The following is a 20,113-nucleotide window of genomic DNA, read 5'->3' on the forward strand; positions in this document are numbered from 1 at the left end:
TTGAATCCTAAAGGACGAGAGTAAGACTAAAAAGAATGTTGGGAAAAAGTACAGGACAGAATACAAACATCATATGCAATGAAGGTCCAGCAGTAAAAGAAATAGGACCAGCTCAGGAATCGGAAGCATTTCAAATGTAGAGTATAGCGTATAGGCTATAAGCGATATTGAAAGGTAAGAAGAGGGAGCAGCGATCTAAGCCCCAAAACTTCCCTTCTTCAGAGGGGCACTGGGAAATGGTAGAAAATATCCCTTTCCAAATGCCTCACAGCATTGTGATGAATGGACTAGAAGGAGGCCAGTCCAGACCCTCATGCCCTTGTTTATGCCTTTTCCCTCTATCTCAAACGTTGTTCTCCTTGGCAAACACCTCTATTTTTCAAGGCTTAGTCAAACCTTTCTTAACTTTAATAAGAGGTAGAATTAACAATCTTCTTTCTGAGGAAAACACTGCCAACAGCATTCAACGTTTAATTATTTGTTAATCTGTTTTTAGATCTCCTCACTTAACCAAAAGCTTCTTGAAGGAAGGGAACACATCTCCACCAGAACTGGAATTTTGTATGATTTATTCACTGCTGCATCCCCAGTGCTTAGAAGCCTGCTTGACATGTACTGGGCCCTCAATATCTGTTTAATCAAGAAAGGAAGAAAGGAATGTGACCTTTTAATCAGAGCTGAAATCTTCCTCTTTTGAGTTTTGTAATAATAATTTGATTAGTAAAAATAAGATCCAAATTAGTTTATATTAATCCCAAAAGAGGATCAGTGCACACATTAACTAAAATGTCACATTAGAACATTTCAACAAGGATCAAAGAAATTCATATTGGTAGCAGTGCTACTTTAAATGCTAACCTCCAATTTTTTCCACTACAGCTTTGTGCTTCCTTTCTAAATGCTGAAGATGCCTACAGCATTTCTCCAGTTTTCCTTTCAGATCTTGACATTCCTGCTTTGCCTTTTCAAGTTCTTGGAAGCAGTGTCCACAGCATAAATCCTTAATTTCAAGGACCTTTTTCTTATCTGCAAAAATTAAATGACAGAAAACTTTTATATCAGTTTAGACCAAGAACTATCATTAAAAAAAAAAAAAGACAGAAAGAAAAGCAGATGACTCATGACTAAAGGCTACAGCACGACTGAAAGAGTGTGATGCTTAAGATAGAGAGACATGGGTTTACATATTGTTTCTGCTGCTTACTGTCTGTGTGACTTGGAGCATATTAACTAACTTGTCTAAGGCACTACTGGATACTACCATCTACTTTAAAAATAGTCATGAAATCTATTGCTCTGGATCTTGGTATTGAATACCATTCCCTACTAAAAGGAGTCAAGGATCTTCAAGAAATGGCTGACTCCAGTACTGGGGAGGGTATATACAAAATAAGACTGAAATATCTTCCTATGCCAGAAAGTAAGAAAGTACTCAAAAATACAGGCATGTCACAAGGACATAGGAGCCAGTTTGAAGGAGCTCCACTAGCTGAATCTGGGACAATTTGAGCACTAATGAAATATAGTAATGAATTATAAAGTATTAAAAATAGGAATTTATGAGTCATACCAATAATTTTATGAATGGTAGGTAGGTAGGTGGGTTGGTAAGTAGGTAGGTAGATGGATCGATGGACAGAGAGATAAAATAAATACACAAATGAGAGGAAAGGATTCTTGATTCAACATGCTTAGTGCCAACTGGGATAAATAGAGGGAGGAAGTTGGAAGAATTATAATTTCACAACCACCATAGTAAAGACTGGATCAAGCAAGAATCATCAACAGTTGCCAAATACAAGAGAAGGTTTTTATGAGAGGAAGATATTTGCATGGTCTTAAAAAGTGTCTCCCACAGATTGCTTATCAACTGATAAGCAAGCGTGAAAAAAAAAACAGTAATTATATAGTGAAGAAATTAGACAACATATTCACTAGGTAATGAAAAGTAACCTCACCAATAAGACATATGGACACCACAATTTTTAGATGTAACAACATATCACCCCTTGCAGTGCTCCAGCTGAGAAAACACAACCTGAATCAACCATGAAGAAACACCAGACAAACCCCAAATGAGAAAAGTTCTGTTAAAAAAAAGTGAAGGTGGAAGCAGAGAATATTTCTCAAAAATGTCAATGTCATGAAAGACAAAGAGAGGCTGTGGAAATGTTCTAGATTAAAGGAGGCTAAAGATACATTACAACTAAATGTAACAGCTGACCCTAGACAAACCTCTGTACTGGAAGAGAAAAAAAAATGCTATAAGACATTATTGGGTCAATTGACAAAATTAGAATACAACAGTAGATTAATACAATACTTTAATGTTAAATTTACTGTACTAAGGTTAAACAAGAAAATATTCCTATTCCTGGAAAATACAGTCTGAAGTACTTAGCCATAAAAGTCACAATGTATATATAACTTACCCTCCAATGGTTCATAAAAAAATGAAATATTCACATACACATATATACATAAGAGCACAAAATGGAGTAAAATGTTAATAATAGGTGTATCTCATTAAAGGGTATGTGAATGTTCTTCGCAACTATTTTTCTTTTTGCTATTTTTCTATATGTTTGAAATTATTTCCAAGTTTAAAAAATGATTTAAAACTTTTAGAAGATGTAAATATATAAGAACTGTTTGGCACAGTAGCTGGCACAGAGCAAGTACACAATAAATAACAGACATTGTCATTAGTAATACATAAAATTTATAAAATTAAAATATACAAAAATGATTAAAAAGTAGACTATTAATATAAGTGATATAATAAAGCAGGAATACAAGTTAGCACAGGCTCAGGGGCCAAAATGTTACTGTAAAGTCATTGATCCAGCAAAATTATTCTTAGCTCTCTCCTGACATTTTAGTTTGATTTAAGTGGTGCCATTTATGTTAATGAACATTAAAGGATTAATGAAACATCACAATGGTACCATAAATTGCATTTATATTTTTTATCTAGGATACTGTTGTAAAATTGGAACTCATGCAAATACCACTAACAAGAGAACAGATAACTCATAGTATATTCATACACTGAAATACTATGTAGCAATGAAAATGAATGAACTAGAGCTATTGCATCAACACAGACAAATCTTAGTAGCATGCTGTTAAACGAGAAAAAAGCAAGTTACAAAGAATATAGAGTATTAAACTATTTTTATAATGTTAAAACACAAAAAGGCAACAACTTTTTGAGGGTACATACACATAATTAAAACATTAAAAAAGACAGTAATTTTTGAAAATCAGAATATTTGTTAGCTCAGACTGGGGAGAGGTTGCAGGCATAGAACTGTGGTCAACAGCACTGGTGATGTTCTGTACCTTAAGCTGAATAATGGGTTCCTGGTTGCTAGGCTTCATAACTTACAGATGCATACATATATTCTTTGAATGAACTAAGTATTTCATAATTAATGTTTTAAGTACTTTAAATAATAATGAGATATTAGGATAATATAACCAAACATCCAACAGTGGTACTCTCTGGTGGTAGGATTTTAAAGGACTTTATCACTTAATACATGTTTTGTATTATTTAATCCTTTCTAATGAATTTATTAATGTGTTTGTTTTTAAGGGAAAAAAGACTAAAGAAAAATATTTTTATAGTCTGATTTTTCTTTGGCCAAAACTAATTGCTTTTATATTTATAGGACTTCCTAAAGCTAAGTAACATCCAAAACTTGTTTCTACCCATTCATTTCACAGATTAAGAGAATTCTCAGGCTATTCCAAACAGGGCATAAAAAGTACAATGCAAAATACAAATTAAGGTAATATTATCATCCACTGAATTGGCAGTAAAATATTCTCAGCCACCTAGAACCTAGAAGTAGGGGAAAAGGGTTTGTGAACAATGAGAAAGGCAGAGATGGTATAGGCAGAGATTCTCTAAGATTCTGGTAACATTGCCTTCTGAATTAGAAATGTGTGGAAACTGAGGTTATTTACTTAGTAGGTATGACTGGCCTTGGCAATTATTTGTTCTTTTCCAGGTTACATTGGAAACAGCAAATAAGCAGCAGAGAGAGGCTGTTGTGTTTGTGTGGGGAGGAAAGGAGTAGGCTGCAAAGGGTCAAGAAGCTAAAAGAGATGGGAGCTAATAAAGGATTTGCAAATTTCTAGCTCTGAAATCTCCATGAATAGGCAATATAAGTCCTATACTCCTCAGTAAGCTCTGAATACAAGTGGCTCTAGTACAGTACAAGAATTCTTTTGTCATGATGAAGAGTCTAAGTCATTACGGAAAAGTTAAACTATTAATTCATCACTCTGCCATATGTTGGAAAGGAAGAGATTAAAAACACTGCCCATGCCCTCAGAAAAACTCACAAATCAATTAGAAAACATCTAATATATTTCAGAAAGATTTCCATTAAAAAGTGATTGAAATTAGTTTCAGTAATTTGAATGAAAAAGTCTCTATTACTTGGCAATTCTCTGATGTGAAACCCTTGATTTCAGGGAATAAAAACATGACTTCTCCATTAACACTCTCATGATTCTCCTTGTAACAAGAATCACTTGTGAATGAAGGGAAAACCATAAATAGAAGAAGAGGGCCTAAATTAACCCTCTTATCTAAATACAAAATGAAATCTAGGAAGAGGGGACATTAAGTCAGACGATTATTACCCATTTGTTCACATCTATGATCTCCTTTTATCCTCAAAGCAACCCTTCAGAAGGGTGATTATGGATGCTACAAAGACTGGTGGGAACAAAATCCAATTACCAGCTTCTGCTTCTGTTGCTTGTAAGGCCAAGGGCTGAGCATGGTGTCCAGCAGCAGGTCCAGGGTCTCCTTGGCCAGTGCCCCGACTAGCAGAATCCTTAGAGAGCTCAGCCATATTTCTCTGAAATAAAGTATCTTCAAAGTTAATGCTTAGTAAAAATCTTTATACAATTTTATATTTAAAATGTTAATATTAAAAATACAAAGAGAAAACACTACCTGAAAAAAATCTTGCCTGAACTATCTATCGCCAATATTTTTCTTAGGGTGTTATATAAGTACTGTCACTGTACTAGGAACTAGCTTCCTATGAAACTTTCCAAATTAGAACACTGTCTGACAGGCGACTGGTGGGCAGCTATGAGACAGACAGAAGATATGGTTTGCACATTATATATGTGAATTTGAGATTTTTCAACGGTTTACATGATTAAACCACATGAAAGACAATATAAAATCAGAATTGTTCTTGAAAATCTAGAACATTTTTACTACAGCAAGGAACAAGTTAATTAGCAAGAATAATGCTAACCCTCTGCCTCCTATGAATTGAAAATAACAGTTAAAAATCATTTTAAATTTATATAGTACTTCATATGCTTCTAAATACTTTAACATACACAGTAATTTTGTAAGGAAGGCCAGCTGAATGCCAAAGTTAAGGACAGAAACTGAGGCTTAGCTAAATTAAACATCTTGCACAAGACCATTTCTTCACTAATATTTATTGAACGTTTTTATGTTCCAGTCCTTGTCACAGCAATACAGCTACTAAATCAATGGATTTTTCATTTTTGGTTTTTGTTTTGAGATGGAGTCCTCCTCTATCGGCCAGGCTGAAGGGCATTGGCACGATCTCAGCTCACTGCAACCTCCACCTCCCAGTTCAAGCGATTCTCCTGCCTCAACCCTCGTGATCCGCCTGCTTTGGCCTCCCAAAGTACTGGGATTACAGGTGTGAGCCACCATGCTCAGCCAAATCAATGGATTTTTATGGTAATGTTTTCAGATTTAAGATGACTACTAAATCGGAAAGGAACAGAATAGGTGGTACGGAGAAAGTAGTCTTACTGATTATTTAAAACATACTATATATGCCTGATTCTAGAAGCCTTGATTTTGATTATGAGAAACCATTTAATTGATTGTCAGAAAACCTACTTACAATGTCCAACAGAAGCAGAGGTTAGCAATTATAGAGAAGAGGCAATCAAGAAGCTATGGGTTTGAGGTCAAAAGGAGTAGGAAAACCTGAACCAAAATGCAGTCAGTGCTTCCAGTTTTTACTCAAAACTGGGGAAGAAAAGTCAAGATGACAGAAAAGGGAGAAAAGCAACAACCTTTTTGTCTCAGTTTTAACTTGACTTTGATGGTAAAAGAGACAACACACATCCTTAAGTTTGCTTGAAAATTTTGTTCCATTTGATATTTGTTTTATCTGTTATGAACTACTGTATTAATATATTTTGATATGGCATTCATTTTCTTGAAAGCTATATTTTTCATTCATTGCATCCTCTCCATTTAAAAAAACTTTTGATTGTCTCAGTTATTTTAATGAGGACTTGTTTTTATATATTAATAAACCATCTTTTGTTTTAATTTCCATGAACAATTTTTAAAACTAGAGAGTTAATAAATTATAAATTATAGTTCCTCACATTTACAGCACCTGTGTAACAAATTTAAAATCACTGCTCTATAATCATAGCTTTACCTCAAGGTCCTGAGTGAAGATAGCTCGAAAACGGCAGAAGGTCAAGTATTACTTCTATGACAAATTCCAGATTAGGCATTTCAAAGCCATCCTTTTCTCAGGAATGGAATCTGACCCACTCAACAAAAGCCATAAACATCTAAATTCTTAGCCAGATTATGTGATTCTGTCTCCATAGACTTATGAGCCTCATTAAGTAACACAGATGATCTTATACTGCTTGCACAATTATAAGCCCTGTAAAAAGACTCCAGGGTTGATTTTATATGTATATATTAATGGTAGGAGAAAGGTGTCATAGTTTCTTGATTTTTATAACAGATTTTATAACTGTTATAAAAATCGAAACATGCTTACAAACGAAAGCATGTAAACATGATTTTCCCATCATTTCTCATCTCCAAATCTGCTATAATTTTTTAATTATATGTTTTCTCCAAGTTATTTTAATTATTTTCTCCAAAAAATCTCAATTAAGTGTGAAGCAGTATTCATGGGAAGTGATCTTGCCCAGTAATTTTTACATTGAAGGCAACTACTCAGTAGCAACACCTTTGTGAGGTCAAGGATAAAAATATCAACTGCGGTGAAGTAGGATGGAGTGAGCTGATCTTTCAGGTCCCTTCTGGCTCTAAAATTCTATACTGTTTCAAATGCAGGACCCAGAAAGGCTAAGCTGTGCCATGCATATCCTACCCAAACCCAAGGAATTAGGCCGGGGATTTGTATTTTATTTTTCCAGTGAGCAACTATGTGATTGCCCAATATAATAATCTAGTTATCATCGAATATGGAACTGAAACTCAAGGTTATTTTTTCTAGTTTATAACTCTCCCAAGTAGGTATTAATACCAAATGCTCAATCCTGGCCTTGAAACTCTTTAATCACAATATTTTGATGGAACTTCACTCTTAAGTCTCAACTCTATTAGACAAACCTTATAATACTGGCTTTTTTTTTTTCCTGCCTCTAATCCCAAATGTTGAAATTGGCTAATCACCATGCTCAGAATATCATTCTGGATCTTTCATGCATACCTAATTGCTTTGATCATAAGGTAGCAAGACTTTGGTTTTATTGAAACTTTCATACAAATTAAAAGCTGGTCTCAGAGAGTACTTATATAACTAAAAGAATATAATTAATTCTATATGCACATATATAGTACATCCAGAAACTGGGCTTCAGAGTTTTATGCGAGTGAGTCATATTTATTTGCTTGTTTCTATATTAATACCTTTGTACTTGGTTGGCATTTTTTGGCCTAAATGAGACATAAATTTACTGAGGGCAATAAATAGGCTTCCAAACTCTTTACAAGCTTTTAAGAAACTCTTATTATGCATATTTCATGAAGTGGTCAGGCCCAGAAAACAGAATTTTGAAAAAAAAATTTTCAGTTTCTGAAATCTCAGGCCCTTAGAAAGAACAGTATATATTCTTTATTTTATTTTAAGTTCTGGGATACATGTGCTGAACGTGAAGGTTTACTACATAGGTATACATGTGCCATGGTGGTTTGCTGCACCTATCAACCTGTCATCTAGGTTTTAGGCCCCACATGCATTAGGTATTTGTCCTAAATATTCTTTAGGAAAAAGATATTTAGAGGCTAAAATCTTGTCTTGTATTTGTGACACTATGAAGTAGTAAAGTTTTTTGGCAACGAAACATGCAAACCTTTGGATTTCGCTACAGAAAGTTTTTTAAACCACTGACAAAAACATAAGACTTACATCTACTAAAATTTAAAACGAAAAAAGGAAAAAACACTATATACAACTTCTATAATCATTCTTGGTGTTCAATACCTTCTCTCACTCTCAGGAACATACCTTTTTCCATTCTGGGTCAGCGTTTTCTATAAGCAGAGGAAGTGTATCTTGAAATGCTTTCTGTATGCAGCCCTTTAGTTTTTCAAAATATTGCACAGACATCCATTTTGAAGAACAAGTCGACATGATTTCCAAAAGCTGCTTGTCCTCAGAATCACTGATGTGCTCCTTTTGGGTATCACTTAAAAGAACCCCAAGTACAGTCAGGATGTCTTCCTCATACTGATAGATTTCCAGTTGGATCCGCTTGGCTTCCTGCATAGTCCATTCTCTACGACTCTGGTCTAGACAAGTTTGTAATTCTGTCTCCTTCTGAAGAAGTAGTTCAGTTTTTTGTTTCATAAAGTCTTCTTTAGCTGCCGCAAGCACCTCATTAATTTTATTTCGGTGATCATCTAAAAATTGCCGGTAATCTTGCTCATTTTGGTCTTGGATTCTGTGGATTTCTTCTTGCTTTTCTTTGTTCCATTCACTCCGAGCCTTAGCTAACTCAGCCCTGATGACCACAGGGACTTCTTCGTTCTTTAACTCAAGTTCCCTCTGAAGAGAATGAATCTTCTCTTCCAATTCCTTTCCAGGAAGTATATTTTTCCTCATATTTTCAAGCTCACTCTTCCACTTCTCTTTAGCTTCAGAAACAGCAAATGATATCTAAAGAACATAACAACATGCATTTTGAAAGTCTTTATGATTCTCCTCCTTCGCAAAAAAATTAAGGTAACTATTTGGGTTAACCTCTGAAGCTAGGAAATGTAAAATCAAAATTAAAAGGAAATGATTTTAGATAAGACATTATTCTAAAAACTATACTTACACTATACTTAAACTGGTCAAAATATATACATAAATATGTATTTATATGTATGTATAGACACATAAACACTCACACATATAATTATATAATTAGCCAAAACTAATGTGAGAAAAAATTTCATATTAGTTTTCTTAATACAGATACAATCTCAAATTTTATCTGTGCCCCCAACAAATTAAGTATCTTTTACCTAAAGCAAAAGCGGACTCATAAGGATTTTTTACTATTACTTAGGAATATAGCACACACCTGCATAATTACTTGCTGATAAGTGTAACTGTATTTTAATGCACTTTTAGTGGCTAGAACAGTTCATTAAAGGACAATACCAAACAGAAAAAGTCATTTTTCATTAGTCTAATTTGTTTGTATGACAGAATAATAGAACTAGTGGATCACAGAAAAAAACAGATAGTACATAACTAAAAAGTAATAGCGAAATCAAAAAACCTAAGCTCCAATCCTGACACCAATTTGCAGAGGAAGCCTAGCACAGATGCTTAACAGAACAGAATCTGGAGACAAACTGCTGGAATTAACTTACCAGCTGAAGAACTAAAGGCCCATTCCTCAACTTCTTTGAGCCTCAATTTCCTCATCTATAAAATGGGGATAATTACAATGCCAATTTGATAGCATCCTTTAGGATTAAATGACATAAGGACATAATCCATTTAAAGTACTTAGCCCAGAGCCTGGCAGATGATAAGGACTCAATAAATGTTATGTAGTTATTACTTTTGGATGCATGGCCTTGCAAAAGTCACTTAATCTCTTTGGCACTAACATCTTCACCTATATAAAGGAGTAGAGTAGATAATGGCCTTGAGTCCCTTTCACTCTTAATATTCCTGACTGAATTCCTAACTGAATTCAAAGAAGGCACAAGGACGCACTAGTGTCAAAAGACAGAATTGGGCATCTCCAAAGGCTTGGCCTAGACAATGGTGGTTACCATTAATCAATACTATATATATGGCTGGGATGATGGGATAGAGTACCTACTAAATAAATTTTCTGCTAAAGGAACCCACTATCTAAGGTGAGCTTTACAAAAGAATTCACTGCAAAATTCCTTTGCTACCAGCAGAATAATTCAGTAGTGATTTGAAACATGTTTAAATAGTGTTTTTAGAGAAAACAGGTCATGTTGCAATGGATGCCTGGAAGTCATTCCCAGGTGACTCGGATAGAGGTGATGGATTCCACAGAATTTTTATGACCTGCCCAACCTTACCAAAATGTGCATTTTCTCATGTGAAGTTTTACAAAGAGAATTTGACAGCATTCATCAACTCAGTGGTTCCCAAACTTTGCTGCACATTAGAATCACCTGAGCAGCTTTTAAAAATCCTGATGCCCAGGCCAGGGCCCACACAAAACAAAGTTTAAGGGTAGGGGCCAGGCAACAGTATTTTTTAAAGATCCTCAAGTTATTCCAATGTGCAGCAAAGTTTGGGAACCACTGAACCAACTTAACTACTTCTGAATTCTAGAAACTGTCTTCACACTGTCACAGATCTCAACTAATCACTCTAATCTTAAAATAACTCTATAGCCAATGCTATGGAACCGGCCCTTTCTGGACCTCTTTTGGTTTGGAGGAAGGATGCACAACATGTTGACATTATTTTTTGTGGCTGATATAATTATCTGGAATAGTGCTACTTACATCCAAGTGTAGTCCAAAGACCAGCTGGGAGCCTGTTAGAAATGCAAATTCCAGCCAGGTGTGGTGACTCCCACCTGTAATCCCAGCACTTTGGGAGGCCGAGGTGGGCAAGATCATCTGAAATCAGGAGTTCAAGACCAGCCTGGCCAACATGGTGAAACCTCATCTCTACTAAAAATACAAAAATTAGCCAGGCGAGGTAGCGGGCACCTATAATCCCAGCTACTTGGGAGGCAGAGGCAGGAGAATCGCTTGAACCCAGGAGGTAGAGGTTGCAGTGAGCTGAGACTGTGCCACTGCACTCCAGCCTGGGAAACACAGCAAGACTCCATCTCAAAAAAAAAAAAAAAAAAAAGGCAAATTCCCAGGACACCCTCCAGACCTACTATATCATTATCTCTAGGAGGAAAGCCCAGATAGCTATGCTTTAACAAACCCTGCAAGTGATTCTCAGGCCTGCTGAAGTTTGAGAAGCAACAAAAACACTTTTCTCTCATTTCTATATGTCTGCTTTCACAAACATACAGCCTTCTATGTTCTTATGAAAAGATCTCTTGGCCTGTTTTATTTTCTACATTGTACTCAACTTTACTATTCTACTTGACTTCTGAGCTCTGAGACACATATCCTCACAATCATATTGTTTCTTCTCTCTCTCCCTCTTAAATTTCCTTTTAAAATATTTCAGACATACTAAAAAGTATAGATTATAATTTATCATGTTTTATCCATTTTTCTTATTTTTATTATTCCCTTTACTTTTTTACTACAAAAACAAAACATATTTCAACCTATTACTTTATCTTTGCTATTGGATATGTTGCCTCGAAATTGAGTTGTTATTATGGTACAGATCTGAAATCTTCAATTTTCTTTTAATTTTTCTACACTTTTATTTAAAAATGTTTAACTCCTTCATTAACCTAGAGTTTATTGTGATACACATTGGGTAAACTTAATTTTTCCAAAGTGTTACCTGGCTATCATAAGACTATTATGAAATAATTCCTCATTCCCTTGTTTTAAAACAATTTATTAAGCTTTTATTTATAGTAGGGCCTACCTCTGAAATCTGTATTGCACTGAATTAAAACGAACTCTATCTTTGTGACTCAATACAGTCTGAGTTGTTGCTTTCCAATATATTCCATTATGTGTTAGGGCTTGACTATAATTTTTCCAGAACATTAAAAAACATCTAGTCCTTTTATTTTTCCAAAAACATTTTATAGAATTATTTTGTCAACTTCAAATACATTCAGTTTGTTGGCATTTTAATTAGAATTGGTTTAAACCAGTAATTAAGTTGGAAGAGTACACATGGTTATAATATCTGTATTTTCCAGTCAAGAAACATGACATTTCTGGAAAGGAGAACTGGCTATTTAACAAGAAGAATGTTACAAGACTACTAACACAACAGAGAAAACAATCTCTAAGAATGTGAAAGGATATTGTATAGCTAATAATAAACAAATATATACCTGTTCTCAATTTCATCTAAAGATAGGGCAAGATAGAATGGGAGTTATGAAATAGTTTCTAAGTTATCCTCATAGGAAGATACATTCTTTCTCTAAGAACAACTTGACGATGACAAGAACACTTGCTAGGCTTTGAGCTATTGCTTAACATGTATCAACATGTTTATCCTTCAACAATTCTATGAGTAGGTACAAATTCCAAGGACTGAGATAAGAGAAGGGGTCAGGTAAGACAGCCTCCTGAAGTGTCTTTGCAGAAGAGCTCTTACCCTTTTGTTCACAGAGACCTCATGCTGTTCTTCCCACTTTTTCTGTTCTGCCCTCACAAGTGCTTGATACTCTGCCAGCTCTGGTAGTTCTCCCAGCCATCGCTGATGAGCATTTTGCACAGCTATTTCTACCTGTAGGACATTGCAAAAGAAAGAGGTAAAGGGGAGTATAAAACTTAAAAAAGACCCCATTTTTAAACAGCAATTATGATTTCAGTATTTTATACCATATATCACTACATAATAAAGTCAAACTGACTGCAAGTACCCTACCTATCCCAAACAGTGGATTCTAATCCTTTTGTTGTAAACTTCCCATAGCATCCCATACAAATGCCACAGAGGAAGTGGGAATCTGTGAATGTCTGATGACCAGTACTATCTTAGAAAGTGTCATACGAGGTACCAATTACCATTTCTAACAACTCCTATTTATCCTGGGAAAAAGGAGAAGGCCTCCTGGAGGACTGCTTGGTGCCAACTGCTGTCTAATCACTACACCCACCACCTTCCTGACTCCTCATGCTCTACACATGTGCATGAACACATACACTGATCTAGTTTAGAGCCCTACACCTGCGAACTTTCCTACTGTCGAGAATGAGTTTATACTAAAGAATGAGGGTGATACCTCTGAAGGGAAAAAATTAAGACTTGATTAATTATGAGGGTCATCTGGTTGTAAATCTGCCACTAGTTACCAGAAGATTATGTTAAATAATTTTACCTTATTCCTTTATTTTAAAATACACACAGCTATGCAGACGTATGTATATATACGTACATACAACACAAAAGCAGGGTTGATATAAGAGGCTGTATTTCTCGTTAAAGTGCTGAATATGTCAATGTGTAAACTCTATCTACGTACAAACTCCAAGGAGGTAAGAAATGGGGAAAAGATAAAGCTCCTGTAGAAATTTATCTACTTAAAAAGTTATTATGAAACATTTCCTTTCTGCTGTATTATGCTATTTAAGATTAATAATTTCATAAATACCAAAGCTACACCTTTAAACTCAACTTTTTGTCTGTGGAATGTTTTCTTAACTCTTTTGAAACCCCCTTCAGTAAACATTTCGGTAAACTAACTGAAGATATCCTTGGCACCATTACATATATTTGCCTGTATTTCCAGACTTTAAAGGTGCCCTGTAAAATCACGTAGAACAATGTAACAAATAAGCAGAATTTCAAGTATTTATCAAAAGTAGAGTGTATTTTCAAAAACTTTACATTGAGTGCTATCTTGTTTAAGAGTTTATAATAAGTAATAAAATTAAAATAACTACATAACGGATGTATCAAAGTCCAAGGAACTCTTGAGGCTAGAAACCCTGTCAGGTAGTCTGTGAGGTCAAAACTTTTTCCAAAATAATATTAAGACACTATCTGTTTTATTGCTGTTCTCTCATGCATAAACAGCACAGTTCTCCAAAAGCTGCATGCTGTGATCATGTCATTGTTCTGACAGTCAGTGGAATGTGTGCTTGGGTATTTTTGTTTTTTAAAAATTTCTCAGATTTTCCAATAGTGTAAATATAAACCACACAAACAGAAGCTCTTTACAGTCCCCAATTTTTAAAATTGTAAAGGAGTCCTGGGACCAAAAATTTTGAGAATCACTGTAATAGGTAAGAGAGATATAACAGATAACTCATCTTTATTCTGTCACAATAGGCTGTACTTTTCTCAGTACGACATTTCTTTCAAATCAAGTAACTGTGTCAGTTAAAAGCTAGTTTTGTGAGTGCCTCAAAGGAAAGGTATTGGCACCACTTTTGGGCAGCTGATGGGAATGATAGATAAAGTTCCATTTAAGGGCACGCCTGCAGATCCAACCGCATCAAGTCACAACACAATGTTGTTAAATACCTTATGTGCTTAGGTTTACTTATCTATAACCACCTTGGTGGAATATTTTCTATAAAATTAGATATGAAAGATTCACAATTAAACTGTGATTCATTCAGATGTAAAAAGCACCCTCTTTAACCTCGGGCATCTTAATGCTTAGACTAATCTCAAAGGAGCAAATATTTTGTAAACCGAAAGAATATACAGAAAAACCGAGGGGTGGCAGCTTTATGACGAAATATTATGAAGAAAAATTTAGGAACATGACAGGTTTTCTATCCTAGAAATGCACAAAATCTTAAAAGTATAAAGTTATGAACGAGTTCAATGATAGCATTTTATGGGTTTTCATTAAGAGACAGGCAGTTCCAATAAATTTACTAGAATAAATCTGCCTTTTACCTGTTTGGTAATATTTTCACAATGTTTGAGTTCCAATTCAATTTCGAGTTTCTTCATAGCCCCCTTGATGGCTATGTCCTTCTCTTGTTCTAAGTTTTGCTGGATTGTGCACTTCTGCTCTTCTATCATAATTGCCATCTCTTTCTTGGAAATAACATCACTGGTGGTTACTTGGTCAGTTTGGCTGCCACAATCTGAGGTCTTCTTTTTCATTGCCTTTATAGTTTGATCCAGCTTAGACTGCCACTCCTTTTCAAGCTGTTGAATGAGTTTTTCTTTGATCTGTTTTCAGAAGAAAAATCATAGGAGAAGAACAATTTTCAAATAAGTCAAAACTAGAATTAAGAGCTAGCCAGAAAAGCAACCACAGCTGTGTTTGAAAACCATCTAGATATTGTTGTAGTAATTATAAAAGGTTTAGAAATTTAGTCAATTAAAATACACTCTCAAGTAAAACTTGAAAGTTACTCTTTGAACTTAACTATATGACAAAAATCACATGAAAGATTTAAGTATGTTGTGTAAAGTCAGGATATCTTGCTCTTAATATCCAACCTTCTGGAATCTTTCCTATTGCCACTACAAAGACGGCAGGATTTAAAAAAAAAAAAAATTACAGTTAATGTGTTTTGCCATCAACACCATGCTCTCCACAAAGGACTGAGTAAATCTAATTAACGAACCAAAACCTGAACAATCTAAAAAATAGTTTTACTCACTTGAACATATTAGAATCTTATTTGTTATAATGTTAAATTTTACTAAGTAGACTACATTCAAAAGGGAGGCAGTATTATTGGAAGAACATCTTAATGATTTTTCCACTTTAACAGTACAGTGAGGTGGAGCTAAACACAGTCTTAGGCAAAACTATGAAACAGCACAATTTGGTTTTCCCTTTTTCTGTTCACCACCTGGGTATCTGAAGTTCTCCAACTGTTTCCCTGGCTACCAGATCAATAGCAATTAATAGCCATTTTGTAGATAAAAGAATCTAGTTGAGGCCAGGTGCAGTGGCTCATGCCTGTAATCCCAGCACTTTGGGAGGCTGAGGCAGGCGGATCACCAGAGGTCAGGAGTTCAAGACCAGCCTGGCCAACATGGCGAAACCCCATCTCTACTAAAAATATAAAAATTAGCTGGGTGTGGTGGCGCTTGCCTGTAATCCCAGCTACTCAGGAGGCTGAGGCAGGAGAATCGCTTGAACTCGGGAGGTGGAGGTTGCAGTGAGCCAAGATCACACCACTGCACTCCAGCCTGGAGACAGAGCGAGGCTCCGTCTCAAAAAAGGAAAAAAAAAAATTTAGTTTAAATAAGCTTGAGAATTCTTTTTTGTTTTCATTTCTAAATAAGCTTTTAGGATCATACTTTGTTCCCTAACTTGCTAGGGAACTATTAGCATTTCCTAATCTCATTTGCTATTTAAGTAATAGAGGTAACAAATTATGCGCTTCTGAGACTGCCCATTCTTTGTTTCTAATCCATGATATGGCTTATTTGTTAGTTATAAATATTAGTCTAGAGTTATAATCATTCCACAATATGAAATCAGATCATGGTTTCATTTTGAGGAATCAAAGAAGTGCCCATAAAACTTGTTATATCCTGAGTTGGGTCGAAAAGTCAAGAGGTGGCTAAATTCCTAAAAATAAAACTGGTGTGGTAACTGCTAATAGCTCAATTCCAAAAGGTAAAATGGGTGATTATGTAAGTGCCTGGCAAATAAAAATTACGTATCTAGTTCAGGAAGAACTGTCTTCTGAAGTTAGTACCACATTTTAAAAATGTGGTGACCAGAAAGAAATTTTAATCCACACCTCTTGCTGTTCCTTATCCCAATGTGCTTTGGCTAAGATCACTTCACTTTCAACTTGCTGTTTAATAGCAGTTTCTTGATCTTTCAGCTACTTGCTCTTTTCCATCATAAGTGTATCTTGGTACTTTTTTTCAAGTTCCACCTGCAGTTTGCTTACATATTCTTCTCTTTCCTCCAATAGCTGTCTCTTTAAACAAAATTCAAATAAATATCTCTCTACAACACTAACAGTCTCCAAGTTAAAACATATGAACTTGTTGTGCGTGGCTTGGATAGCAAAAAAAATCCCTCTAACTTCTAAAATGCACCTACCTAACTCATATTACAATTGTATAAATAAGCCTTAATGTGCATAGAAATGGCATCAGGAATGGGAATGTTGACCATCTTTGCCTTGTCTGCAAATTCATAGGCTTCACTGATTACTACCCAACCTGAAGGATTCTGTGTATATGACTTTTTCCCCCTTTCTCTCAATGAGCCAGGTTAACATGTGAGGAAAGTTCTGTGTGCTACTAAAAGCTTTAAAACTTGGAATTGAGCTCCTATTTAACCTGCAACCTGACTCAGCAAGTGTTTCAGAAAACAATGCATGAAACATAAAAAAACACCCTTTAACTCTTATTGTTACCTGACTCATATATTCTGTATCCAGGTTAAGTTCCCTACCTAAAGCTAAGCTGCAGTAAAATGGCTTATGTCCTGCATGGAAGAGCTACCCCAGAAGTGCCCTCACTTGTTCTAGAGTTTAGTAAGATTCTCCCATGTATGTGAAACATTTCCTTTAAAAAAAAAAAAAAGGTGTATTTTTGCCTACCTCTGAAAAATGTGAGAAGATTAGACAGTCTCCTAAATATAAAGATGTTTCAGTTCTGACTGGCTTATACTACTAAGGGTTTATATAATTCTACAGTAAAAAACTAATGAATTCCCAGAGAGGGAAGAAATTAAACTTCTAATGCTTTAAGTACACTGGCCCTTTAAGTGAGGGGTGGGTTTGGAGGAGGAGTGTAACCACAAAGATAGCAAAAGGGAGCGTTTTAGGGTGATAAAACTGTTCTGTATCCTGATAAACTTATAAACATGTTGAAGGTTTATAGAACTATACGCCCAGTGGTGGGAGGAAGTCAATTTTACTTTATAACAATTAAAATTTTAATTATACTTTAAGTTTTGGGATACACGTGAAAAATTTAACCTCTAAGTTTGGTTTTTTTTGAAGGATCAAATAGCAGTTTAACTTTTCTTCTTGGACTTGTGTACAAACACTCATGAGCCAAAATATCAGTCAATAGCAAATACTAATTGTAACTGACCCATTATATGAGATCAAATTTTATAGTCAAATTGATTCTGTTAAAAGTATCAGAAAATATTCCTGGAATGACCTCTTTGAGAAAACTCCTCTTACGTTCTTGCCAATTTTTATACATATAAAAGAATCACACGAGTGATTTCCCTATTTTAATTTTTAAAACATTACTGAAAGCTAAGTCCTCAATTTCAAGGTAATATAAGATCCTTTCTCACTTTTATACTGCCATCCCTACCTAAAACAGCTCCCTTTAGAAGTTCTTTTTCCACTAGATGATATGTATACATGGCACATTTTTCACCATATTAATCTATTCAACAATAATCAAGATATTGAATGAACTGAATTCCTCGCCTGCTCTTTACTATTCTTTTTAAGTGTGTGGTAGTAATAGCTTGCTTTAACATAACTTATTCAAAAACCTCTGTATAGAACATTTATTTAAGCATTTAAAAATATTTTCTAATCTTGAGGCAGATAGCTTTCAAACTGTGGTTTGCCGCTGGTCCAAAGTGTGAAGGACAGTCAGGCCTGTTAAGGCACTGGGCCAGGACAGGGAAGAAAAGAGGAGGTGTGACTGTTTACATGTGATTTTACTCCTGGACACTCACCAAGAGTGACTCAGAAGAATCAGGCAGAGTTGGAGAATCTACTCTAGCCCCTCCAGCTTCCCTGAAGGAGGTCATACGAAGATGCTGAACTTGCTGTCCATATCCTTCATATCATCACTTTCCCTATCACGAGACCAACATTCAAATTCCTACTCTTCTCCCCAGAAGAATAAAATGACAATGAGGTAGTGAGAAATAAATGGATCCGAGAAAAAAGGCTCTGAACGAATGCTCCGTGCAGCGCTCACAGGACTACATAGGGTTTCCAGAACAGTCAACACTGAAAATGAGGATCTGTGATTTTCAGATTTAAAGTGACACTGATCCTTTTTTTTTTTTTGCCCTTTAGAATAAATCTGCAAGAAAAAAAAATCACTTTCTCCTATCTATATGCCATTGTACACTAAAGTTTTAATAATCATTTCAGTATTTACTGTATTTTATTTGTGAGCTATATGAGTGTGATACAGCCAAAAGTAAAGAGAACCTATGAATACCTTCTCCATTCACTTCTCTAGAACAAATGTATTCGTTTAAATGATAATACTGAGGCTTGAAGAGTGAAAGGATGTCGATACAACATAAACTTGTACTGTACCTTCTCCTGAGTCTGTTGCTCCTTTTCAATGGTCTTCCTGAGAGTCAATTCTAGATTATCCTTCTCTCTGCACACTTCTAGGTAACATTCCTGCACAGCAGTCATCTCCTTATTCAACTTATCCAACTCAGACCTTGGATACACAAAACTAGCAACTAAATGATTTAACCACAAAAAAATACAAGAGCTGCATAACAAACAATTTTCCTCTAAATTATGGAATAGGGGAATGTAGTCTCTACAGCTTAAAAGGCAGCTACACTCTTTATTCTCACCTCAGTTGCAAATGAGTTCTCTCATAAGCCTCAAAGAGCTGCTGCTTCTCCAAAGCATGCTTTGCTAATAGGCTTTCACGTATTTGAGTTTTCATGGCTTCATGGTGCTGCTGATAAGTCCTCTCACATCTGGAAACAGAGCGGAATCAAAGGCAATGCCCAGTCTCACTACGAACACCAAAATGAATTGGTTTCCTTCCTTCCTCCTCACCTCTTCCCTCTAATGCAAATTATAATTGAGGTCAGATTACTTTTCCCCAACTGAAAGTGGTAATAATTAATTAATAACCAACAATCTTATGAGAATCTTCAAACTTTTCTTTCTTCAAATGTTTCTAGAGAACAATTAGAAACTTCGATGTGAGACTGCCCCAGTCCTTCAAATAGAGATAGTAATCTATGTTGAGGACTTCTGTTTATAAAAAATTAATGGCAATAATTGAGGGTGTGGCTCCAAAATTTCAAGTCATCTATATTAAACACAAATACTAGCAGTCCCCAACTCACAAGTAAGTTATGTTCCAGAAGTCTGTTTCCAAGTTTATGATTTGGTATTTGGAAGACATATTCCCTCTCACAGACTTTTTTCTTTATAAAGAATAGTTTCCCAGACGAGTCTTTAAAAAAATATTAAGCTATAATATTTCAGTGAACTACAGTTTCAATGATACTATAGAACCCAACCCAC

The 20,113-nt window shown here is 35.2% G+C and overlaps 1 protein-coding gene across 10 annotated transcripts in view; it reads right to left on the reverse strand.

The window, feature by feature from the left end:
* Nucleotides 1-20,113, reverse strand: part of CEP152 (centrosomal protein 152) — a 72,736-nt gene that overhangs the window by 9,660 nt on the left and 42,963 nt on the right. For 4 of the 10 annotated variants that reach the window (XM_055363273.2, XM_055363270.2, XM_055363269.2 and 1 more), the window contains 7 exons: nucleotides 19,426-19,554; nucleotides 19,151-19,298; nucleotides 14,811-15,092; nucleotides 12,552-12,683; nucleotides 8,313-8,963; nucleotides 4,760-4,880; nucleotides 859-1,026 (listed from right to left, as the gene is read on the reverse strand). In XM_055363273.2, the coding sequence (XP_055219248.2) occupies nucleotides 859-1,026; nucleotides 4,760-4,880; nucleotides 8,313-8,963; nucleotides 12,552-12,683; nucleotides 14,811-15,092; nucleotides 19,151-19,298; nucleotides 19,426-19,554 (1,631 nt within the window). The remainder of the gene's footprint in view (nucleotides 1-858; nucleotides 1,027-4,759; nucleotides 4,881-8,312; nucleotides 8,964-12,551; nucleotides 12,684-14,810; nucleotides 15,093-19,150; nucleotides 19,299-19,425; nucleotides 19,555-20,113) is intronic. The other 6 variants (XM_055363271.2, XM_004056151.5, XM_055363276.2 and 3 more) reach the window with 3 other exon arrangements.

The sequence above is a fragment of the Gorilla gorilla genome, chromosome 16 (genome assembly GCF_029281585.2).
Source record: "Gorilla gorilla gorilla isolate KB3781 chromosome 16, NHGRI_mGorGor1-v2.1_pri, whole genome shotgun sequence".
Lineage (NCBI taxonomy): Eukaryota > Metazoa > Chordata > Mammalia > Primates > Hominidae > Gorilla > Gorilla gorilla.